This window comes from Cyanistes caeruleus, chromosome 8, assembly GCF_971803275.1.
Source record: "Cyanistes caeruleus chromosome 8, bCyaCae1.hap1.1, whole genome shotgun sequence".
NCBI lineage: Eukaryota > Metazoa > Chordata > Aves > Passeriformes > Paridae > Cyanistes > Cyanistes caeruleus.
The window spans coordinates 19,624,519-19,650,930 of NC_141708.1; the positions used below are offsets into that span (position 1 = coordinate 19,624,519).

The 26,412-nt window shown below is 42.5% G+C and overlaps 2 protein-coding genes across 7 annotated transcripts in view; one reads left to right on the plus strand and one right to left on the minus strand.

The window, feature by feature from the left end:
* The window catches only part of GBF1 (golgi brefeldin A resistant guanine nucleotide exchange factor 1), a 103,433-nt gene extending 84,321 nt beyond the window's left edge, over positions 1 to 19,112 (minus strand). For 4 of the 5 annotated variants that reach the window (XM_086898975.1, XM_086898974.1, XM_086898973.1 and 1 more), the window contains exons 1-3: positions 18,875 to 19,074; positions 13,440 to 13,545; positions 12,082 to 12,148 (exon numbers count right to left, since the gene is read on the minus strand). In XM_086898975.1, coding sequence (XP_086755101.1) covers positions 12,082 to 12,148; positions 13,440 to 13,545; positions 18,875 to 18,882 — 181 coding nt within the window. In that variant the 5' untranslated portion in view covers positions 18,883 to 19,074. Of the gene's footprint in view, positions 1 to 12,081; positions 12,149 to 13,439; positions 13,546 to 18,874 lie in introns of all 5 variants that reach the window. The other variant, XM_086898976.1, reaches the window with a different exon arrangement.
* A 199-nt stretch (positions 19,113 to 19,311) lies between these two features.
* PITX3 (paired like homeodomain 3) overlaps positions 19,312 to 26,412 on the plus strand; it is a 28,017-nt gene continuing 20,916 nt past the window's right edge. The window contains exon 1 of one of the 2 annotated variants that reach the window (XM_086899010.1): positions 19,312 to 25,183. The gene's annotated coding sequence lies outside the window, so the exon portion shown is untranslated. Of the gene's footprint in view, positions 25,184 to 25,285; positions 25,564 to 26,412 lie in introns of those variants that run through there. The other variant, XM_086899008.1, reaches the window with a different exon arrangement.

Below are 26,412 nucleotides of genomic sequence, written 5' to 3' on the forward strand. Positions count from 1 at the left end.
AGCACACATCAGTTCTAGACTGTGGATAGTTCAATTTAAGAATGCTGACCAGCTAAAAATAGTTGAATTTTGGAGAAATAAGAATAAGGTCTAATGAATGACCTGAGCTAAACCACTTCACTATTATTAGCTGTTATATTCTTCCTATATTCCACCATACACTTCTGATCCCATGCTGTCTTCTTCTAGCTAGGTTCTCTTCTTTTCATAGTTTTATAGAACACTTAACACCCAACTTCTGATAATTATCTTTGCTCTTGCTGAATTTTTCTGTGAGAGCCTTTGCGCAAAGGAACAAATAAACTCTCTTCTCACCTCCACATTGTTGAAAGATGATCTTCACAGCTCCTACTTATTACTTTCCTTCCAAAGTGCATTTTTCAAGATTACAGCAATGGGAGAAAAACAAACCAGCCTACCCCATCCCAAAAAATCCAACCAATCAAAAAAACACCTCAAAAACCCACCCCAAACCCACGTCCCCAACAAAACCAAGGGAAAAAGAAATCCTCTAAAAAATCCACTTTAAAAATCACCACAAAACAAGAAAATTGTCTCTTAGAACATCATTAGAAAGAAGAGATAGTCATCACATAGGTGGCCACTCCAAAGTATTTTTCGGATCTAGGTACTATGACTCTTCCAGAGAGGGCAATAGGAGGCTAAACCATTGATTCAAGAGAAAGAAGTGAACAAAGGAGCTGAAAGGGTTTAAAATGGTAAATATCCTTTCTTTGGCTCCCTCCACCCCTTTTCCTGGAAAGCGCAGATAGGCAGTTATATCTTTTCCACCCTTTATTTAATAGGTTTAACAGAGGGTCCAAACAGGTCACGAACAAGCTTTTTTAAATAAAAAGCACAAGTTGAAATCAACTGTGGCTATATCAAAACTCACTGCCAGGCCAATTTTGTTACTCAAGGTGGAACTTAAAAACCCTTGTAGCCTTCTTTTAATAGCAGATTCACATAACAAGAGCTCTCGAACTAGCTGGATGCAGGCATATTCCTCAGAACAAAAGCACTTTTAACCATTCTTCTCAAACAAACACGCACACCTAGGATTGCACCCAAAAGTAGTACTGCTTAAGGACAAGAATATCCTTTAGAACAGCCCAGATTATTTTCATTACAGCATTAAGTCTTTAAAATTTTAAAAAGCTTTTGCTAGACAGATTTTTCCTGCTTCCTTAAACCCTGTACAGTTCCCATGTCTTCTTGTACCTTTTCTTTTTCAAATCTGCAACATTGGAACACCTTTCAAACATCTTGTACACATTGTACAAGAGGAGTGGAGACAAGCATAAGGAAGAAAAGAAGCACCATATAGGTGGAATTGAAAGATGTTAAAAAAAATACTGGCCAGGGCTGAGTACAATCAAGTGAAATGTGGGCAAGATATGAACTGCATTACATGTAAGAGTTTATTAGCAGCCTCATACAGCTGCTCAAATTCAGGCATCTAATACAAGGATGTGAACAGCTGGTACCATCACCTGCTGTTCCCGCAGAGTGAAAGGGAGTGTGTGACCTTCCGCTGCAGCACATGGGCCTTGTTCATGTGAACAAGGACCAGTTCGGGCTACGAAACTCTATAGCACTAAGAACCTACAAGAAGAAAAATCTACAATTTAAAGACAGCTGAATCAGAATGAACTGCCCTTTCAGATTTTTAATGGGTAGTTAATAAAAGTGAAGGGAGAAACTGTTTGCAAAATTTAATCTGATATTGTCTGTGACACAATGCTTAAATAGTCAATAGTCAGTTATTAAACAACCATTAGGTTAAGCATTCTAGGATGCCTATGATAGTCTTCCTTCTCCTCATTATTTAATAATACATTTCTTCAGCAACTTGTTTTCTCCAGAATTTCTTCATTTTTTCCAACTCTTGAACTACTGTTAAGCTGCTGTTAAGAGTCCTGTTGCTTATTACAATGTCTGAATATTTTTATTTCTTCCCATCCTGTTTCCAACACTCCTGGCAAAGCCTTTTCCCCAAGAAAGTGTTATGTTTTTATTTGCAGAACATGGACATTTCTTTTGTTATTCTTCCATTTCATTAAGAAATGGAAGCCTTCGTGTTTAAAGTATTCAGACTCCTGTATTGCAAAAAGAAGTTATATGCTTTCAGAAAATCTTGTTGTTTAGAACTTATCTCTTTGTCAAATCTAAATTAGTAATTCTGTTTCAACTGAAAAAATCTCCTTCTGTTGACCTTATTTTAACAGACTGGTAAATATTTGAGCACATATATCCTATACCTTTGTGTTCATCACCAACAATGCCACCAAAATAAATACTCCCAGGACTGTGTTCTCCTACTCCTCGTACCAGCCTGATCACATCTGAAGTGTTAAGAGGCAGAATGTATTTAATAGAAGGAAGCACAAAAATCTGACAGTGCTTGTTAGATTTTAAATGTGACTGAATATATTTGCACTTCAGATAGTCAAAACATTTGGGTTTTTTTTCAGTAAGAGCTGAGTAAAGAAAAACATGCTGTTTCTGAATGAAAAACATGAAAATCTCAGACTGAAGTGAAAACCAGCTAATGATGGCTCCTGGATGCTAATATGGCATTAATTTTCATTATTATAAAACTATTACAGGCCACTATAAACTGTGTAATTCCACTCTGAAGAACATCCAAACTGCTAAGTGCAGTTACTAAATATGCTTACAAAAGCAACCATATTTTACCACTGCCACTTGTTTTATTTCTACAACAAAGTTCCTCCCAAAGGCTATAGCCAGATCCAATAGACCGTTCTCTTCAGTACACCATGGTCAAGGTAAGAACCACATCTTTGTTTATTTCAACAATTCCTCATATTTACAACTTGACCCTTGAATTATTTAGGCAGTTAATCAAGCTGCATGTGGAATCTAATTCATTTTGCAGACTTTGTATCAAGAAAAATTATAATTTCATGAAAAGCAACTGGGCACAAAGACACATCTGAACAAAAAAATTCCTCCCAGAATCAAGATAAATGTGATTAAAAGTTTTGAAGTATCTCATATCGTTTAAGTAGCACAAGCTTTGAGAATTATTTAAAGTCATGCAAGCACTTAGGCTCCTGCACCAGCTTATGCTTTCTGAAAGACTATCTAACTTACTACTAAAATATGTCTAGGATTATGTTTCAGCTTACTGCTACAAGTATAGAACTGGAAAACAGAACTTCTTAAGTGCTTGCATTTGGGTATAGGTAGAGGCTCAAATAATCAAAGAACTACCATCAGTGGAGAATTTAATATATTCATCAAAAAAGCATTAATGAAGTATGCCCCTTGACCAATGTAACTGTGCAACTGCAATTACAGTGCAAAATACATTAGAATAAGCTGTTAATCAATCTGTTCATTTTAACAAGACACCTAATCCAGTATCACCCCAAACTTTAGTTCCATGGCATAGACGTGCAAATCCTCATTAATATATTTTACTTTTTCATTTTTACTCATCTCACACTGGGGAGTTTTTGTTATAATTTCTCATCTATTCCTCAACTGTCACAAAACTATACACCTGCTTTTTCTTTCACAGCATTTCACACTGTTGAATACAACAGTAATTTGAACTGACAGGTTTTAACTTCACAACTGCAAAACTTGCACCATGCAAAAAAGCACAGACATATTAACTTCAGAAAGTTTAACAGATGAGGATTCTATGTCTATCCGTGCCTTTCAACTAAAGAAGAAATACCTACCAATTAGGAGTTCAAAGCAAGAGCAGGTTGCTTTAACACTTCCAGTAATATTTCCAAGTCACATGGATACACTACATCATACAATACCAGTGTAGACCCATCCATTTTCTACAATGATCACTCAATAAATGTTCCTTCTCAGGATGCGTTTTTTTAATCTCCTATAATTTTGCGATGACAGTACTGATTCACTGTCCCTAAAACATTTACATATATTTAATTCATTATTTAGCCTTCCTCACTCTTTTAACAAAACAATAGATTTCCAGTCACTCACAAAGTTCTTCCCCAGAAAGTATCTGCTGATACCAGTAAAAGCCCATCATGACACTTCCATCTCTCATCTCAGAATCCATCACATCACAGAACCTCAAATCCTATCTTCAAGCCACTGCACTGCAGACTTTATATATCAAATTTTGTCCTTTTTTGTAGCCTTGAAAAGTGCTGAAAAGCAAGTTAAAATCATGTAATCTAAAAGATAAACAGAGTTTTCCTAGGACTGTATATATCAGCTTCATGTCTGTCCTGGACATTATCTGCTATCTCGTGTAATTTTCTAAAGACAAATTATAAAAGCAAGATAACAGATCACGGAATATTCTGAGTTGAAAAGCACCCACAAGAAGCATCAAGTCCAGCTCTTGAGTGAGCCCGTATGGACCCATCACCTTGGTGTTATCAGCACTGTGCTCTGACCAACTGAATTAATATCATCTTCACTGTCCATCCAATGTGTTTTTAAGAAGTTACCACCATGAGGACGTCCACAACACATCGGAAGATTAATTTTTTTTCTGATTGTAAAGAAAACCCCCCCAAACTAAGCATGAACAAAAAATAACCCTTCAGCAATAGTCTATTCTGCAACACTCAGCTAAAAATCTAGACAGTTACCTTAAAAAAAATCTCCTGCAAGTTTACTTTAAGTGGACAAGCCACCAAGTACACATCCCTCACTACCATCATTCCTTAACCAATCACTCTGCTATTTTAATAGCAACGTTCTCCATTAGTCTGCTACTTTTACACTTACCTTTTAATCCCTGCCATTCTACCTCTTTTCTTCCTGACTTTTTTATTCTGCACTAATCATGGAGAGAAGCAGCACTTTATCACAGATTCCTGCACTACTCCTGAAGAAAAGGACATTTTGCCCAATTGTATCTTCTTTCAAACCTCTCCTTCAAATTCACATCTCGGTATAAACCGTATTAGGAATCAGCCAACAACAGCCTGTTTGAAGGACAAATTGAAGAAGGAGGTAATCATTAAGAAAAACCCTCAAGTGTTTAACAACTTTGTATACTTAATGATTTCTCTCTGTTGCTACCCTTTTAAGCAACAGACTCTGAGATGAGGAATACTTCAGTATGCTTCTGCATATGCATAATCAACACTTCTTGGCAGTCCTATTACACATTATGCAACTACATAAATATGCACCTGCACTTTCTGACACAAGCTATTGCTTCTTTGAAGTAAATCACCCTTGTGATAATATTTTTAACAGGTTAGATGGCAACTATTAAGTGAGGAAAGAAGACAGGTAAAAGAAGAAAGGTGCCAGAACAGAAGAGATACATACTCAGTGAACTACTAGCAGAATTAAGCAATTTCATGTACATTCTTACTTCCAGAGGGTTTTTACTATAATGCAAATTCACTACTCTTGACCATCAAAAAAAACATCACCATCCAAAAAACTCGATACAAAACCTCAATGGCTGACTTAAGAGGAACCTTAACTTCTATGCAGCATCTGGTACTGCCTGTCCACCAAATCAAACTGCAATTTATTGCCCCCTAATGTACATCCATTAAGCCATTTCCTTCATGGCTCCACTTCACATAGAAGCAGTAACTGAAGGAAATAATGGAGTGCCCAACAAGTGGGAAAGTAATTGCTCAACAAGCGTGGAACAAGAGAGAGTCAGTTGCACACCATGCACATGTGGCAGCTCTTCAGAGCCCAGCCCTGCAGCGGTAACAGAAGGCTGGTGTTACAGAACAAGCCCACTGTGGGAACTCTTCCAAGCAACAGCCAGGAGTGCTTGTCCATCTAAATCCTTGGGTCCTTAAGGATTAGGGGTCAGGAAGCAATTCCTTCCAACAGCACCACCTCCTGCCTGTACCTGCCAGTCATTAACCATGCACAGAAGGAAGACTTCAGCTCCAAGCTCTAGTGTTAAACAGCACTCAGAGAACTGTACTGAAAGGATGCTTAAGAGGTATCACAAAGGTGGTGGGGCTGAACTGCATAAGGGACTTCAGGAGACATGCAGAAATACCTAGTGTGAAGGGTATTTAACCACTGGGTAACCACCATTTAACCATGTGTGTAACCACCGAGTTGGTTAGGTTTTTTTGCTCTTAACATTCTGAGATTCACTCAATTTCTTTCAGTTTTATTCATTAAGTTTTTTACTACTCAGAAACACAAACCAGAAGATTAACACAAGAGCTAAAAAGTTATCAAATTAAGGATTCTACACAACCATAGTTTATTCCTTTCTGTCTGTCAGTATTAGTTACAAATATCTCAATGAGAAGCTTCTCCTTCTCAGGAGTTTTACTTTCATTCAGTAACCTGTGTTGGAGGGCTCAATGTACAATTCAACAGAATTCAGAGTGACACTACCCATACCTGACTCCTCACACATTCTGCATAAATGCTGTCCTACACATAACAAAAAAGACTTGATAATGGTTATGGTGCTTGCATTGGTGCATCTGTAAACCATTCTTCATCAAGGACATTTCTCCTCCTTCCTTTATACAGAAAGTAAACAAAATCTTAAGTGAAATTACGGCAATTCTTGTGTTAATTTTGGGCTTGAGAAGTTGGCATCCCAGCTGCAGCGCAGCTACCATTCTTAGAGCCCATCGGTGTCACTCTGGGAAAATCACTTAGAAAGTAAAGTACAAGGTTAGCAAGCACCTCGGAAAAGTCTGATTTATTGTTCCTCCAAGAAAACACCAAGAAAATCTATGCCAAAATATCAGTATGCTAAAAATATCTCTGAGGAAGATCCTAATACCTCAGCCATAAGACAGTGATTTGATTAATTTCATGCTACAATGAGATTAAAAAGACTAATCTCACTCAGAATATTTGGAACTACCTGCAGCTTCAAAGCAAAAATACTGCATTGGTTTAAATTCTCTGTGCAGTTAGGAAGATGTCTGCATTCATTTAGACAAGAAACTTGCTTTTAGAATAACCATTTTTATTGTACTGTCTGAACACAGTTGGCAAAAATAAAGTCTTGATTCAATCTGCAAGCAAAGCATCAAATTTAAGTTGGCACCTTAATATTCATATTTCTTACAGTAAGAAAATATGAAGAGAAATAAATTACCACTTCTATACACAGGGTCAGGTTATTCAATATGGACTAAAATTGTACCGTCACCCGCTAATTAGAGTGAGGCCAAGTTAAAGCTATGGAGGAAACCTTATTTTATCAATTTCCTAACCTTCTTATAGCCTTTCCATTCTTCTTTAAAACTCATAGAAAACACAACAAAAGCTAAATGTTAGCCTGAATTTCTTGGTATTCAAAAATACCAAGTTAACATTAATAGATGCCTGTTATTAAAAAATAAATTCCTTTTATTTTCTTTGGGTTATCACAAGAACAGACAGGATCTATAAGAACACTGACTGTTCTAGATCTTTGATATGAAGCTGACCTGCAACAGAAAAAAAAAAGCTTTTTTTTTTTTTAAATGGCTGATCTACATAACATTTGTATCCTTCAATGCAACCAATGGGAGAAATATTACAATATGCAATTCATCATATTTGTTATTTGCCAGTAAGTTCAGGCACTTCCAGCAGAAACTCAAGATCTAACTAATAAATAAAATACAGTATTGCTGTTACCTGCAAAGCAATAAGCATCACAGCACTTTACATATCACACATTCATATAGTCCAATTCCTACACATCTTTATTAAAAAAACAAAACACTATTTTTTTCTGATTTCTTAACTTGAATGAACATCTCATATTCTAACCAACAGCAATTCAATAGCATTGAGAAGAGGCCACATGTTTATATTTACTGCCAATTTACCACTTCCTAAAATTAGATCTTTCATAAAAAGTTCAGACATTAATCCAAAATCAGATAGAATTCCTATATTGTTTTATACAACTGTCAGGTTTTCCACAAAAACTGAGTTTTCAGGGCTCAGACATGAGAAAATGAGTGTGCAATCAAGTCTACATACCAGAAAACTGATGGCTACAGTAACAAGTATATTAAGTCAGTACACTGGGCAAAGGTTCTCCTACGGTTACAGTCATTTGACCTTTAGCCAGCTCTTAATGCCCCAGCCAACCCTCTAAAGATGGAGATTTGCAGCAGCTTCTTGTCTGAAATAAGCCATGAAAAGATTCTTCTGAACCCACTGTACAAGCATTCATTTAAAATGTCATGAATGTGCATGAAATCAGAGTGCTTCTAACAGCTTACTTTGCAGCTTCTGTTTAAATGCACTAACTCTGAACCACAAGAGGATAAAAGGACTCAAACCTTGCAGTCTGGCACTCATGGACCTAAAATATACACAAGCACCTCTTCACAGGTGTGTTTACCTAGTTTAAACCTTATTTAAATAGACTCTCGATGCACACACTTTCCACAAACACCTGCTTCTCCCACTGCAGACATGACTTGTACAAGGCAGTTGTATCCAGTCATTCCTATCCTAAAGCCATCCTACACACCAGTAGGCAGCACTTCAGGCATGAAAATCCTGGTTACTGACTCATCTCCCTGGTCTGAACAAAGCAAAAATTCTGTAATGCGAAGAATGACTACAGAACTATCTGCTCTTACCTCTACATCCTACCAGAATGGTCTGAAGACTTCAACAGCCAGAGAAGCATTTGAAGAAACCAAATCCTCATGAAATAATAGAAAACCATGCTTATAATTAATTCATATTTCCAATAGGTTTTATAACCAAAAATTTTCTCTGCCAACTTGGAGAACATCCTAAGTTGGAACCACTCATGAAAGAGCTAGTGCTCAGTTATCACTGGATGTTAAAAAGAAGCTTCCTTTTGGTGACCTAAAGCCATAACTGACAAAATGAACAAATATTTCAACATCCAGACATTTTTCAGGGTACTCAGCTCACTTTAAAAAGCAGACAAAGGGAAGCTGTAGTGACAGCGGCCCTAAATCCAAACTTGTATCAATACAGGTTTTCAAAGTTTTAAAATAATCTTTGAAAATGTAGCTATATTTCAATTCTGCATGCATGGACAGAGCTTGATAGTCATTGCTTCCATATGGTCATAATTCAGGACATTGGCTTCTGCTTTTTCTAAGCAGTAGAAATATGAAATATGCCATCAAACTTAAGCTTATTGTGGTCATCTCAGCATTGCAAGCATTCAACTATTAAATTTATCTTGGATTAACTTATGCATCACCCAAGACAATAGAACCTCTATGCTTTCTTTCTGTTTTCCATGTAACTACTATCAATAGTAGCTAAAACACATGCAGCCCATGAAAATGTAAGAACAGCATCCAATAAATCAACTGACAGTACATCAGAGCAGACATGCTGCCCATTTTCAAATTATTAAACTATTTTTATAAATCTACATATAACTCCCACAGAAATTACATTTCTTTATCAGAATTTCAAAGAGAAACTTCAAAATATAATTTAGGTTCAAGGCCCTTAGTAGGTATGCTGAATTGTAGAAGTGAAGTTACTCTTACCACAATCATGGGACTGTTTGTGCTGAGCAACACATCTTCTCTATACGCTTCCTCCAAGAGAACATGTAGATGTTATAACAGGATGGGATACCATACTTAGTTGCAGGCAAGCTTTCTAGTATGTAATTTAGTTACTCTTGAGGAGCAATACTTTGAAACAGGGATCTTTAGCTGCTAGGGGCATACAGAGCACCTTTATACCCTTGACCAGGGTATTTCAGCATCACAGTCATGACAGAGTTAATACCCACTAGCTCAGAGGAGAACAAAAGGTACTCCACTGCAACATGCCTAACATTTACATTGCCTCTCTTTGCTCATTAAACAGGTTTTGGTTAAATAATGAACAAACTGTATTACAGACTCCGATGAGAATTCCAAAATTATAAATCAACTGGTAAAGCCCAGAGGAGAATGAAGGGAGTGGGAGGGAAGGAAGGATAATATTGACTAATATAAAGGGCGCAGCTTGACAGTGGATATTCCTGCCACACCTGATCAAACATGCTCCATGGGGGAGGGGAAGGGAGGGAGAGAGCAAGAGGGGAGATGGGACAAGGCAGCCTGAAATTTGCATCCGGAACAGATTAAAATGGGTTCTTGGGGGATTGAGAAAATACATAATATATATTACTATAAATGCAAAATTGTACTAAAAGCTAACTCAAATGTCAAAGATTACAGCTTGAATAAATTTAAATATAAAAGCAATGCGTTTCCATGAGCTAATGAAAGAGACATGAAAGGAAGGTCTCTGGTAAAAAAAAAAAAAAAAAAATCACCAGAAACCCCCTATGCTGGGGACTGGACTTTTGATTGCCTGGAAGATGATGCAGGAGACTCTGTATCATTCAAAGTATTGCTTGGATACAAGTCCATGTCTAAAATGGAAAAAAGATGGAGCACAGCAATGATGTCCTATCTCGGGACACTAGTCAATAAACAGCAGTCACTGCAGGTGAAATCACCTGCATAAAAGCACCCATGAAGTCAAACCAACATGCTATCATCCCCATATATAAGCAATTACTATCTCAGCAGGAACCACACTTACATGATGACTAATACAAAGGGAGTCTCTGAATCTCTTAGTACATTAAACTTTGCTTTCTCTAACATAAGCAGATAGTGAACTTGCATTTTTTTCCTCAACAAGTCAACAGCACGTTTTACCTAGCTGCTCTAGATAAATGGCCAGTCCCTGACATTTACTTATATTGCATTTATTTGAGCATCCTGACAGTCCCTGCTCTTGTTGATGAGAAGAGATATTTGCAATAATGGCAAAGAACTTCAGGAAGCTTATTAAAAAAAAAAAAAAATTATCTCATAGAAGGGAGAAAAGTAAAATTTCCTCCCAATAGACTTTTGGTGACTGCACGCATATCTTACAGAAGGTGAGTGAGCTTACAAAAAACCCCACAAATCCAGACTGTCATAGTCGAGGTACAAGCATAACATCCAGAACAAAGACAGAAAAGCAAGCTGTTCAGGAGTTCCCTAAGATGTCATGATCTGACAGAAGAATCCTGCTTACAACCACAGGAAGTTAACCTGGCAAAGAAAAGCAAAGCATTACACTTACAGGCAGACACAAAAGAGGAAGTAATAAAGGCTTAGAACTGGCACCTGTCTTCAGCACCTCTTGTCATCATCACCTGGAAGCAGCACTACTGTGCTTCTAGGGAACACACTTTTTATGGGATTCCAGACTCAGCACTGATGCAAGAATAAGCATGCTTCACAGTAAGAAATGCAAAAGGTCCATCTCAAACTAAGGCTGAGTGCAGTTCTGAACATTCATTGTAATACAGGGACCAGAAATGAAGTTTACTTTCAAATACAATCAGTAGGAAAAATCTTGAGAATAACGTGCAGAATGCCATATGGAGTACAGGATTAGCTTTATTTCCAGACTCTCAACATATACTTGGGTTACACTTTAACAATCACTCCTGAAGCTACAAAACTAGAAAATATTGGGGGAAGGGGAGAAAGATGCGTTGTGAGAAAAATGATGGCCAGAATACACACCACAGCCTTGTGGTCTACTTCTCTAATCTATATAGATTTCCAATTTCTTTCAGTGCAGGTGATCACAAGGTCTTTCACTTAAAAGCCAAGAGACTCAAACAGAAAGAGGCCTGTGCTTTACCTATTACATGATAACACATGATGAAAATTAACAATGTGAGGAAAAAAACAGATGGAAACCACTTTCTAAGCAGATTTTTTTTTCCATCGCTCACAGATCAGAAAGCATAAACAAACCACAAAAAAGCTATACATAATACACCACATTTCATGTATTACTACAAGCTTCAGTATATCAAAGAAACATGCATCTTTATAAAAATGTGTGTGCATACACACACACAAATATATACACACACACATACATAGGGATATATATCCCTATAGACAGTGGCAGCAGTGGTATTTCTGTGCTAGTTCACATTGGTATTATTTGCCTAAAGTATATGCATATTTCCTCTTTTCTTGCTCTACAGTAAATGACTTCTGGATAATAAAGAAGACAAATAAGTACACCTGTGCATTTATTTGCATATACCCTAGCAGGTGGACATACCTGCTGATTTCTGTAGAAGCTTACCTGTAATATTATTCAGCAGTTCTTTTAGGTGGCTAAAGCTATGCAGCAGGGGATCCCTTTCTTCATCCTATAGGTTATACATAGGAAGTAAGAAATTAATGAGGCAAACATATTCCTGAAGACAAGTCTTAATAATGGGTCTGTTAAAAGACTTCACCACCACATTCACAGAAGTGCTGTGGTTTGAGTTTATCACTCTCAGCATGTTTACAACATCAAATCCAAGAGAAGCATTTTTATTTTCCTGACAGTGCTCCCCAATATCATACAGCTCAAATGTCAAAGCACAGGTCCAAGACTGAGCATTCTGGTTTGGTTTTATTGTCCTTAGAAGTATTTCTGATTAGCCTTTTGCTGTTCAATAAATTTCACTGCAAATCTAACTCACACCATATTGAAATGGCTCATCTGGATTTGCTATAATGTTAATCTATGCAGATTGTAATGGGAACAGAAATACAATGACATTTTATGCCATTAAAATAACTTGAAGAAAGAATCACAGTGCAATATTTATATGAATTAGCTGCATCCTTTAGCCTTAGTCTATCTTTATGATATTAAAATGAGGAGCAGCAGTTTCTCCAAGCTGAGTGCAGCCGCACCCACACCTCAAACCGAGAGGCCGTGAGCTCTAATGAAGGAAAGAAAGAAAAAGGGCCCAGCCCTTCGACAAACTGAAACCACTTGTGCTGGATGACAGCCACCTTCTGCTACCCATGTGACATTCCGAAGGGCACCGCTGATACAGTGTGCCACATCCACACGTTTACACTGCTGCAGCCACAAACCCACCAAAGCAGGGTTAGACTTGGAAACACTGTATTTGGGGTTTCTATCAAAGTAGGTTTGAAACTATTAATAGGTTTTAGTCAGGAATATAGGTAACAGCAACAAAACAGAGCTGAAAACAGATACTATGCCTTATGAAAAATTTAAAAATACTCTATATATAGTGACTTCCCCAATTTTTATTTCATGCTTTCACAATGAAGACTGTCTTCTCCAAGAGGGTACAAACGATACATAAAATGTTAAAAATAAATAAAATAAACCATATATGCAAATTGTCTGACATCCCCAGTGATAAAAGTCTAAAGGAGATGATTCCCACATGGAATACAATGTGGGGTTTCTGGATTTACAGGATAAAAAGGTAGAAGACATCCAGCTTTGTAGCTTTTGCAGTCACTGGCATATGAGAATCCCTAAACAATGCAGAAAGTTATTCCAGCTTTACTTATAAAAGTACTATAACAAGCACTACAGAAATCTGAAGTTCTTTCCAAAGCCAGGTGGTTTCTGACATAGGTGTTTCTACCAGCTGCTACAGATGGCAGCAACTGAAGGTAACTTACCAGATGCGTGTGAGTGCTCCATCGGGCATTCCGCTTTATGGCTCCCACCACTGCATTGATTTCACCTTGTACAATGTAAATGTTCTTATCCACCATCCTGACAATTCTGAAAATAAAGGTAATTCAAATTAATCTCTAGTCTCTCAGAGTAATTGTCTTCCTTAGATGAAACGAAGGTGGCTCTAACCAAGAGAAAGCCTGCAGTGATGCAAGACACTCTTTCAGTTTTGTTTTGTGCGTGCACAAAATACAAGTTATTACATGTAACAAATATAAGGATTTCATCAAAAGAAGACACTTTCTCATAGTGTGTTTTCAAAACCATGAGAGCAGTTCTAAAGGGAACTTTGTAATGCAGGAGATCACTTTGCCAAGGCACATTCCTCATTTCTTTTCCAGTCTATTGAAGTTCACAGAAAGTGTTAGGGTACCAGGACAGACATCTACGGCAATGCAATAACACATGCATCTCCAGCATTTATGCAAATTCCTGCAGCCCTACACGGAACACAAAGCTAACCTTGTACTCTCTTAAATAAGCATCAGTGGGTTGAATAAGCCAGCCAGAATAAACCTCTTTGGGACATAAAATATTGACAAAATAATTTGTAACAGATGTTGATTTCACACCAGCTTCACAAAACAAAGCTTCCAAAAAAGCAGGGAAGTAAAAAAGACGTGAGTAAAAACCCCACAAAGAAATGGGTAAAACTAGAGACAAAATTGGATGGAACACAGGAAGAAAAAGTGAGAAAGTTAAAGGCAGACACTCTCCTGTGTGTCTGAAGTCTTTCAGGGAAAAAACTTAAACTGATGCACCCAGAAAGAAGCAAAAGAGAGGGAAAGAAATTAAAAGCAAGAAATATTTGTAATAGTCTGAGAAAAAGAAGAGTGAACTACTACTATGGGACTGTTTTTTTTATACTAGCTGTAGCCCAGATATAGTCAAGCATCAAGAAATAAGAATGAAGGGGAATGAACAGACACAAATGTTTATAAACAATAAACAGGGAAGCAAAAGATTGGAAACACTGATCATAACACTTCAGCTCTGACAGGCCCGTTTAAAGGATTCAGCTGGGAAGGAGAGGCAGAGGGTAATAAAGCACAGAGAATATGAGAAGGACTTTTGCCCACATAACAAAAGCAAAGCTGGAAGGAGTACTCAAGACCTCAGAAAGATCACCACAGAAATTTCAGAACATACATCCTGGGTCTGTCAGGCTTCATGTTAAGTAATGTGTCTGAATTATCAACAACTCTTCAAATATACAAATATCCTCTGAATGAAAGAGACTCATTTGCTTCAGGACTCCATAAATAATGGAAAGAAAGCATTTATTAAAAGATATCTTGTCAAAGGACAGCATTTATTTATTGCTTCATTTTTTTCAGATGTTTGCAATAGAATGAATAATCTTATGGCAAAATTGTTTATTTCATTAAATGAATTATACATAATGGTATTCCCAGGTGTAAGACAATAATTTAAGAGCAAAGACAAAAGTATTTTGTAAGAACAGTCATGACAAGCAAATAGTGCTTCCAGGTAATTTGCTTGAATAAAGAATAAAGGTTTCTATCCCTCCTCCACAGCTGTATATAACAACCACCAATACACTTCCTACTCAAGTGGCTAATGCTTGAGAGATGTTCCCATCCTCAATAGTAAATTATTCCATACATTATTCATATGATTGCATTGAAATACCATTGATCACAATTTTTCTATTTTACTTTGTTGTCCTTGTTTTAGTACAAGGCATGAATGGGAGATTTCTCTTGCATGTAAAATTCCTTGTTTATTTATTTTTTTCTTTCAGTAATTCCATTATTTTCTGTATTTCTACATCAGCAGTTTAAGGGCTCAAAATTCTAGTCCAGGGAATTACTTCTGAGGAAATACTCTCTACATTCATATTTGTCAAATATTAAAAGTTTTTCTTGTCTTCACTGTTTCAAAACAGTACGGACATAGTATGTAAACTGTAGAGCACCATTACAAGCATTTAGCATGGAAACATTATTTCAAAAAGCATGTAAATACCAGACAGACATATTACAAAACTTGCACATATATAGATACTTAATAATTTTGACAGTATTTACAGTGATGCCAAAGCTTAAATGCTATTCTGCATACTACTGAATCTGCTTGTAAGACTTGTATTTCTTCTCCTCTATTTTTAACAAAAAATAATTAAATAAAAAGTTTGTTTAACTCTATTTCCCACCAATGTAGAAGACTTAAAATGCCCAGCTAACTGCAAGTGGCAAAATATTAAGAAAATAGACAAAAACCTCCAAAACACACCTTTTCCTTCCCACCTGATCTTTTCAAGTAAGGGTGCAAAAACTCCTTGTTACTTGGCAGGGCTCTCCTGACATATCAAAAGCCTGCAAAACTCAGGGTAGTATTTAATTGCTAACTGTCTGAGAAGACTCAATGAAAATGCACTCCTTTCCTCACTGCAGATTCCATTAAATCTACCTTTATTCAAAAGTAAAAAAAAATCACTTTATGCATGCCAACAAATTCATTTGACCAGTGCAACTGAAACAATCTATCATGCTGGGGATGCAAATTCACACTCAGACTCTGAGCATCAGACATAGAGCTCACTTCCCCACCAACACTGGGTAGAGATGGAGGGAAATACTGCTTTATATTTAAGCTTGCAGCTATCCAAGCAATAGCATACACATATTTCAAAGTAATCCATGAAGCCAAATATCCTCACTTATCCAAAGGACCTTTGCAACTTCATGTTGGAGAAGGAAACAGAAAATAACTACAGAGTGAGCAGGAAAGACAGACAACTATTTTCTGAGAGATACACCTTGTAAGCTAAGCCCACGAAAAGAATCATCCAACCCTGTAAAAATTTAAAAGTTTATTTCAAGTGATGGATATAGCTTCACTAAACTCCAAACTTCTCAAAGGCTACCCCTTTTAAATTATTAGATAATTTCTGTATGTGTTCCTTCAACTGTAGCATCACCACAAGCAACAACTGATGACAGTTTAGAGACGGAACAGATGTCTTGTATTGAAAGAAGTTTTAAGATTGAAATGAATGCTGTGAAGCAGTAGAGAAAAAAAAGTTACATGATTTACCAGACCAGCACTGATTGATTAGCTGGGTTTACAAGAGCATGATGGGAGGCAAGCAAAACCACTAGATGTTTATTCACCTTTGAGAAGAAAAAAATGTTAACATGAATTCAGGCTTAATGTTACAAAGGTATGATCTAAAAAATGGGATATTGTAAAAGTGTTGAACAGGTTAACAGAACTAATACTGAAGATCATTAAAAAGTTTGAAACAACCTCCCTTGGCTTTGTTTCAATACCTCTTGATCTCAAATCGAGAATAAATGCCTTTCTTGCAAGCAATCTTTAATTAAACACAAAAATATAGTGGGCTCAACACAGAAACAAATTTATTCAGTTCTGTGGTTTTAAGTTAGGGAAAAAAAAAAAAGGTACCTACTAAATTTTGAATGCTTTTTGGCTCCTTAACCCTTCAGTTAGTTGTATATAAACTGCTGTTTCTTTGTCAAGACAGATTCATACATCTGCTTAAAACTGCAGACTGTCCTCAGATATGCTCCTGCACAGAAGTTCACCAGGCAGAACAGTGAAAATGACAGCTCCAAACCAAGGCAACAAGGTGTCCAGGCCACCATGAGAAGAAGGGAGGCTGCTACCTTTCACAGCCTCACTGATAACAGCATTGGGAACAATAAGTGGGAAAAGTTGATGCCTAATCATGTCATAAAAGAACAAAAGCCCATATTCATAACATTGTCAAAACCCTCAACAGTGTTCTATGGATGATAATTATCACTATTCTGAGACTTCTGAAACAGCATCACATGTAGAATCTTCCTATAAAAACACTGACAAGATTTACACCTGCAAATGTTATTTCACACATGCACTGAACACTCCATTTCTCAACCTTGGAACGTGTTACCCCTACACATCCCAATAGATAGGAAGCCAAATTATTCCTAGTATTACCACAGGAACTCTTGGGTATAGTTTTAGGAAACACTCCCTCTTCTGAAGCAAAATGCCTGTAATTCTTCTGGACACAAGCACGCCTTTGCATCAGAAGCAACAAGGTCTGGCAGACTTCCATCAAGTCACTTCTTCCTATCATTAACTTTAGCCTTCAGCTATGGCACCCGATTTAAACCCAGTGACACTACTCCAACAAACAGCAGTAGTGAAAAACAACCACAACATAGAAAGGTTGTATTTCAAAGTAAGCTTCCATTGACCTAAATTTTTATTATTTATGACAATGCAGGAATAATCTAGATAGCCTCTGACCTAGATTTGGCTACCAGACTCCTGATACAATACACTGCTACCAAAACAGAACACACAAGCATGAATCACAAACAGCTCCTGACAATCTCACAGCCAGCTAGGTTTCCCAGAAGCCCAATTGGCAATCAGAAAGCTCCTTTTCTTCCTCCTAAACCTCACATGGAAGATACATGAACTTCTACAGAGAAATTTAACTTGCCTGGGTTTTTCAAGCAGTAACTTCTGCAAAAAGCATCACAGGCAGCAGAAGTTCAGATAAGTCAGGATGTTTCTCCAAAGGCTAGCTCCTAATGCCTGGACAAAAGTGATATAAAGCAATAATCTCTAAATGTGGAAAGAAACTGTGCAGTCCTGGGAATTCAATGCAATTCTGGGCATTCAAAAATGCCCTTTAAAAGAGAAGTAGCAGCAACATGGTGGTACCCCCATGCTGCACATCAGAAAGAGAGGGACAAGCTTCACTGCAAGCCTCCACATTCAGCTGCAACAGTGAGATTGGGCCTAGGAACCAAGAAGAGAAAGGCAAGTAGCATTTACTTGTCAAAACCGCATGGTAAAAATGAAACCTAAGGTTATTATGGTGAGGGGCGCTTTTTTCTTCCAATTATTTCATACTGTTGAAACTGTGAAACATGCCACCGGATGAACTCATAACATAAACACTAAGTGAGCTCTCAGCTTTCCCCTGCAACAGCCACGGAGCTGATCATATGCCAGGAAAAGCCTGTTTCCACCGATTCCAAGCAGCGAGCCACCGTGGCGCACGGGGAGCAGATGCCTGTGCAGGTGCAGCGCCCACCCCGCAGCTCCCTCCGGCCGGGCCCCGAGCCCTGACCGCGCTCTTCCCCGACGCCCGCGGCGGTCCTTGCCAGGCGGGCCCGTGCGCCCTCCGCCCCGTGGGCACCGTCACGCGTGTCAGTCCCGGCCGGTCGAAGGGGCGGCCGCAGCCCCCACCCGCGCTCGGCCCCCGGGGCTGCCCCGACCCCGTCCCCGCCCCCCGCAGGTCCCGCAAGGTTCCCCCGCCGCCGCTTCCCTCCCGCCCGCCCCCACGTCGCGACAGTATCGCGACAGGCGGTCGCTGCCCGGCACTGACCCCCGCATCCAAAATGGCGGCGCCTGCTCCCCGCGGCGGCGGCCGCTTCACATAACCGGACGGGCGGGCGGCACCGCGGGCGGGGGGCTCGGCCCGCCCCCTCTCCGCCCCTCCCTGCCGGCAGCGGCGGCGGCGAGGCCGTGGAGCCCGGGGTCCGCGGGGCACGGACAGGGACACCGGCCCCGCTCCCTCGCACTGACGTGGAAACCGGCGCACCGTGACCCGCTGCCTGGTTACTGCGCAGACAGACGGCCCAGAGAGCCAACCCGCGCACGATGCGCCGCGTAGCTCCCCGCGGGGCCCAATAGGAACACGGTCTGAGAGCGGAGGAGACGGGCCCTGCTGTGACAGCGGCGGAGAGCCAATGAGAGGAGAGAGGGTAGAACCAGCAGACCCGCTGGCCAATCACGGTGCGGTGCGGCGCCGCTGCCGCGCCTGAGCGGGCGCGGCCAGGGAGGCCGGGCGGAAGCCGGCGGGAGGACTGCGCTCGCAAAGCACTCTGGGCCGGGCCGCCCCGGGCCGCTCCCTGAGGCGTGAGGGGAGCCGGGGCCGCCCCCGCGAAGGGGGTGCGGGTACACCGTCACAGCCTGCGAAGGGAAGCCGTGCCTCTCCGCCGTGCTTCGCGAGTATTTTCCAGCTTGTTCTGCAGCCCCTTGCAGCTCCTCCGCTGAAGCCGTTTTGGAAATTATCCCCTGCAAGCCGTCTGTTCCGTCCTGAACACCTCCCTGTGTCTTAGCTCTGCTGTTTCCTGTGAGTGAGCAGGAGAACGCAATTGAACAAAGCACAGAGTGCAGCTGGTGCCACACCACGCACGACAGCACCCAGAGGAGCACACGCCGTTTCTCTCTTCTCCACAGTCCTGCTCCCCAGTCGTTCTCTTCAAACCTGAACACAGCTGGTTCCTTGCTCAAGTTGGGCTACAAGCCACGTGCTGCAGTCTGAGTTCATCCAGCCCAGCGATCCTGCCAGACAGAGACCACCGTGGAGTTTAACTGCTCTGTGAAGCCATTTTATTGGCCTGCTCTTTGCAGCAAAAACAATCACAGCTTTGTAGCTATAACAGCACTTGGCAAAATGAAGTCTTGGTGCTGCTCCCACCTTCTCAGGCACTTTCTATGTCTATACTCCTGTAGCAAATGTAGTCTATAGTCCTTAAAGGCAGTAATTTGCAGGGGTCACTACTTTTTTAAGCCTCTGCCCATTGAACTTGGGACAGAGGACCTAAGGTCCTTGCAATTACCTTACAGTTTTACAGCTCTGGGATCTTCGGTCAGGTCACCCTGGGGATGAGTTGTGGCAGGCGTTAAGAGCGGTCAGAGCAACCCAAAGCTATCCCAAAATCTTAAACTCTGTAGGGAAAACAAGTCACTGGAACCAAGAGAAAGGTGAAAGGGTCTAATAGTATTCATTCACTTTTAATCACAGCTTCATCTACCACAGTGTGACTGAGGAAAGTTCTCAGACAAAGGCTCAAGGGAACATCCAACAGGACTGTTTCCTGGCCAGCCAAATATAAATCTGAGGCTGACTCCCTAAAAAATGGCCAGGTACCATCACATATCAGTAGCTGTCAGACTATTGCCTGATCGAGATTCTACATGTCTTACATTGAGACTGCCATTACCTCCCAGCTCTGACACCGCCAGGGGACCTTCTTTAGCTGGGCTTTTCCTGGCAGCATGTAGGAAGTCTTTGGATTTGGAAATCTAAGCTGTAATTGCATTAAGCAGCCACATTCCCGAGAGGAGAAACAAGAAAGAGCATGCCTCAGTGGTCTATAGGCTCAGAAGCTAAGATATATTCCTCCAGCCTCAGCTGCAGCCATGGTACATGCAGTTTATCTTGAATTTCTCAGCTATAAAACAGACGGCCAAATACTCACTGAGCCCAGATTTCATATGCCACCTAGGCAATGAGTGAAGGTTTGCAGAACAGGAAAATTAGTTGCTGGTGCTTTCTCCTTCCCTTTTGCCCCACTCCAGCTGATGCTAACAGCCTGGTGGTATTTGCCAGACATTTTGAAATCCACAGGAGTTCATCTGCCACTCCATCCATCTGCTCCCTGCGCTGGAAAGGGGATTTCAGGTGCTGGCTTAGCCACTGTACACCTTGCAGCTCAGTCCAAGTTTGTCAAGCCTACCTGACCTGCCAAGAAAGGGTCTGGACCCCCTTCCATGCCTTCTTGCCCCTTCCAGTGCCCACCGTGTAGCTCAGGCTCCCACCCAGTCAGATCTGTGAATTGGACCCTGCTAAGGTGTTATTTATGGAAGCCTGTCACGGAGCTTGAAATCAAGCCAGGCAGGAGCCTTCTGCTTCACCCAAATGCATCTTAGTGCATTAATAAAGAGCAAACATTGCAATGTGCTTTGCATTTTTACTTACGATCCAGCACTGCATTGTCTGGAGAGAAAAACAATGTGATATGGCCCCACACTGCCTGGGGAGGAGAGTTCACTCACACGCACTACAGCACTGCGTTAGTCAGCCCTCAGACAGCCCAGCACCGCCCTGGCTGCACAGAAAATCCTGCTGATGTGACACTGTGGCACCAACGTCCCCAACCTGGCAGCAGTGGGGAAACTTGGATTGCCTGGACTGCATGATCCAGTAGTGTTTGAAGTGAGTGGTGAACAGCTATGGACACATGTGGGCAAGTGGGAGCACTCTGCACCAAAAGATCCAGGTGTAGGACCAGAACACAGGATAATGCTTTGTCCCTTTTTTTCCAAGATAATGCACCAGTTCTTACACACAACATAGGACAATGAAACCAAAGACCAGATGAACAGTCTGTGCAAATTCCCCAGATTCCTGCTGTCTGGTCAGGAAGGCTTGCTTTATCTTCACCACAAAGATGCAGCTTTTCAGCAGTGTCTGCCTTGAGTATTCCTCCTTAGCCCACAAGGAGCATATGGAAGGGCTGGAAATTCACCAGACTCACTGACAGTCATCCCCTTAGGCCTTTCCCAGGTACCTGGTCAGATCACCTGCTTTCATCTGAGATATCTGAGCATCCAGCCCCATGCAAAGAGCAGTGTCTCCATATCACACCAACTGCTTGCCTTTGGTGAGACTGTCAGAAATCCATGCTGCCAACCACGTGCACCTCTGCAATCTGCACCAACCTTGTACAGTCCATTACTCTTGCTAGGCACTACCAGTTCATGGTTATCTTCAGAGTATAGATATCAGACCCATGGACACTTGTAACACAGAAATTTTCCAGCAGGTTAAGTAGTCTGAGAGAGATTAAACTTCTTCCTCTCCTCTTGGAGTTTTTTGCTGTTTCTCAGAGGCTTAGTAAGGTCTCTTAAAAAAAGGGCAGAAAGATGGAGGTTTTCAGAAGGTACAAGCAGTTGTCATGTCTAGAAACTACGTGGTGCCACTCTCCCCAGAGCTGAGCATCCCAAAACCACTACCGAATCTGTGCAGAATACAGTGTTTCTAAGCAGCTGCTCCTTTCCAGAGCAAGCTCAGGTAGAGATTAGCCCACATCCAGCTGAAGGCTCTCCAAAGGAAAACTGATGTGCAGCATCTGACACAACCTGAACCCAAGTCAGGACCTACAACTGAAAAAACATAGCTGCTGTTGCATAAACAATTAAAAGTATTGAAACACTTCTCTGGAAACTACACAAACTATTAAAAACTGTACAAACTATATCAAGTACAATATTAAAGCTGCAGAGCAGACTCCTACATTTAAAATACCCTGCCAGCTGTTCAATTTAGCCTGTGTCTCCAGAACACTCCTGCACTTCCCAGGGACATCAAACTCCCCCAGTGAACTTCCCAGTGTAATGTTTTCATTGTCTCTTCTTGGCCAAGGCAAGCCATGCCTTTTTGGCAGGAGCAAGCCGGGCTTGGTTAGTCATATCTTTGTCACTTCTTGGCTAGACTACAGCTACGTGATACACCTGGGCATGAAGCCCACAGTGATTGTCAAATGCCAACTAGAAGAGCATGCTGCAGTGGGAGCCCTGGCTGCCACAAGTCTATCAAACCTACCTCTGCTCTCTAGGCCACCTTTTGGCATGAAAGTCAAGCCAAATTCAAGCTTGAGTCCTGATCTTTAAGGCATTTGATGGCATGGACCCAGCATGGCTGAAAGATCAGTTAAGACACAGAGATGGAAACCGTGATCATCAACAACTCCACCACTCTCCAAGAGCAGTGAACCCATCCAGCATGAGGACCATGTTTGTCTGTGGCAGAGACAGGGTCTTCTCTGAGAACAAACTCTTTCCAGCTGGTGAAAAAAGAAGGATGTCTAAGATGCTGAGTAATTCCCTTCTTTTGCATATCCCATCTCTCTGCCAAGACATGAATCAGGGTCACTCTTGGTTTAGTTTGCTTTTGCATATTTTTTTCTTTTCTATATTATTTTATCTAAAATAGTAACATCGATCTCCTGAACCCACATGAAGTTCTTAGTCTCTTCCTCAGCAATGGACTCTCCTGCTGGCAAGACAAGATGCATTACAGCTGAGAAGTCTTGGCACTAACCAACAAAATCTACTTTTCAATGACAAGCACTAGAGCCCTCCCTTCCAAAGACACCCTTCAGGGGTCAGTCCAGCAGTTGAATTGAGGATGCCTTGATGGCAGACTCCTTCTGCAGGTGTCTGGATGGTCTAATCCAACAGTTTTACACTGTGTTCCACAGGGAACCAACTTGTGACATAGTGCCTAAGGGAAATAGGTAAAAATACATTTGTTTCATCATTATTTGTAAGTGTAAGCACAAACTGTATTTGCTGGAGGCTACTGATGGTGAAAGGCTTGGAGGGAGAGGGAGGCAATTGAAAATAAGGTCCCTCATTGCTGCAGACCTTATGCACAGTTTTCTGTTTCCCTGTGGCATGTGGTGATAGAGACAGAATGCCCCGTGGAAAGTGCTAGTGCTGTTACACTGTGTCTGCTTCTCTTAATGGAGACAAACCTATGCCGGGGTCGGTTAAAATTTGAGCTAGAAAGAGATGTGGTCTAGCTTGTTGTCATTTTTGGCAGGCAAAAGAGCAGTAAGGCAAACACAAGCCCCAGATTACAACCATTAAAAAACCATGGTAATTTCTCACAAGTGTGTCAACATTCTGATTCCTTTTAAACTTCTGTGTTTCTATGGAATTAACACGTTGGTGCATGTTTTTGAACAGTAATCCATAATTCCTGGGTCTGCTTAACCTCTTTTTACATCGTGTGTTGCTTCATGTGCATTTGTCTTCCCATGTGTATCTTTATGTCATGTTGTGCATTTATTAGGCTCCATAAATATCTCTGGTAAATCATTCAGGGTTAAAATTCGCTACTATTCTCACAACATTATTTCCTAATCTTTAAAATATGTCAGTGGAAGAGCTTGAGGGTGACCTTTGACATCATAAATTGAAGAGCAGGTTGACATGGGAATGACCTCAAGAAAATCAGACCGTAGAATCACACATCGAGCTCCAGAAGAGCCTGATAGGGATAAATCTCTCCCCTGGGCTCCCGGAGCAGGACAGAGAGGCTAAGCCCGGCTTCTACAAGCTAGAAGCACTAGCAAACAGTGCTACAAAACTTCTGCAAACCCTGTAAGCACTGGGAGAGATGGGACCTGTTTAGTTAGAGTAAAATGTGTGTGCCAACACGTTCAAGGCTTGCTGTAGAAGGTACAAGCATTTGGGGACATTTCAAGGAGTGATCGCATCCTACAGTCCTGCACCGGGGTTTTGCCGTGAACTTCAGTAGAAGCGAGGCTGGAATCTAAACTACGAGCAGCATTTGGGCTCCAAAAGACCCAAGTGGCTGGAGTGCGGTGCTTTTCACACAGCCGGTAGCCTCTGTGTCCCGGTAGGAGCGGCACGGAATCGGCAGAGAAGCGCTTCCCGGTACCGCCTAGAGCCGCAACAGTGCGTGCGGTAACTAGCCAGTGATTAAGCATCCACTGCAATTGCTGCTCCATCGTGCAGCGGAACGCTTCCAACTACTTCCAGCTGACGACGGACTTGGTTCCCCCAAAAAACCTCTGCCTGGCTCGTAACTCGAACTGCAAAACCCCAACAGGCTCACCGCGTCAGTACTGAGAGGAGCGGATGGCCAAGCAGTGAGCAAGGCAGGCGGGATGTGCGGCGATAAGAGCAGTGTATCAGTGCACATGGGCAGGAGGACCGTGCCCACGCACCCGGGGCTACCGGAGCTCCGCGCCCGGGACGCGCTCCGCACCCGCCCCGCCGCTCACCCTGCACAGCGCGCGGGACGGGGCGGGGCCAGCGCGGGGGGGCGCGGCATTTTGCCATTCTCTACCAATCGGAGAGCAGGGCTGCCGCCGTATGTAAATGAGCCGCGGGACGATTGGGCGGCGCGGGCGGGGGCGGTGCTGGGGCGGGCGGCGCTGGACGGGGCGGGCGGCGGCGGGCGCGCAGCTGGAATGGGGCGGGCGGGAGCGGGGCGCCCGGTGCAGCTGGCGGGGGGCGCCGGCCGCCCGCCATAAAGTGAATGGCCAGGGTGAATGGGAGGCAGTCGGCCGGCGCCCTCCGCCTCCGCCCTCCCCGTGAGCCGCGGGCCGGCAGCGACGCGCAGAGTGGCTGGGGAGCCGGGGGGATTTACTTTCTGACAGCGGCAGAGCAGCTCGGGGCGTGGGGCGGCGGCCAGCTTCGCCCCTCTTGCAGGATTAAGTCCCCTCAGCCAAACCCGCATCTGGAGCCACTGTAAGTGTCTTTCCGTCCCTGACCTTCCGGGCGGGCTTCTCCCCTCTTTCTCTCTGAGCTCCTTCATACTAGCCCAGCCGGCCGTAACCTTTTCGATGCCGGCACAGGGTAAGAGCATCCCCGCGGCGTGGCTCGGTGCGCTCTGCTCGGCAGACGGGGTCAGCCCCAGTCCTGCGCGCGCCGGCTTTCCGTCACCTCCTGTGGGTCAAGGGGCGGCGACCAGGTGAGAGCGGGCGGATAGAGCCCTGCCATCCAGAAGGAGTCCCGGGGCTGTGCGTGGCTGAACTGTCCCCCATCGCTCCGGGAGCGCTGCCCGCTTGGCAGTGGGGCGCGGCGCTTCCACTGCTCTGCCCTTGTAGGGCCCGGCAGCCCCCTACTCGCCGCCGTCGGGGTGCCGCAGCTCCCACCGTCCCCTCGGGGCCGACGCGGGCCCCTTCCCGACAAGCGCTGCTGTAGTCTCTCGCCGTTGCTAAACTTAGTCATTTTCCACTCGGGCGAGCGGGGCAGGGGCTGTTTAAATTAGCCGGGATTCGCTGTAAATAACGGCGTTGCGGGCTGCGGCTCAGCTGTCTGCAGGGTCCGGGGCAGAAAGGCGCAGGGAGCAGAGGCGGGGAGATGTCGCCGGGGAAAAGGAAAGCAGCCCGACGGTTTTTGGACAGTTGGATAAATTATATTTATGTAAGGGCTGGCTCCTGTTTACAGCAGAGCCGACCTCCCTGCAGCGCCGGGAAGAAGCGAGCCGGCCCCCGCGAACGGAGCGAATCTGCCCCGGGACGCCGCTGGCTGTGGCGCGCCGGCGGATGGGGTTCCAGGGACTCGGCCGGGAATAACAGACCTGGTCGGGCTGCG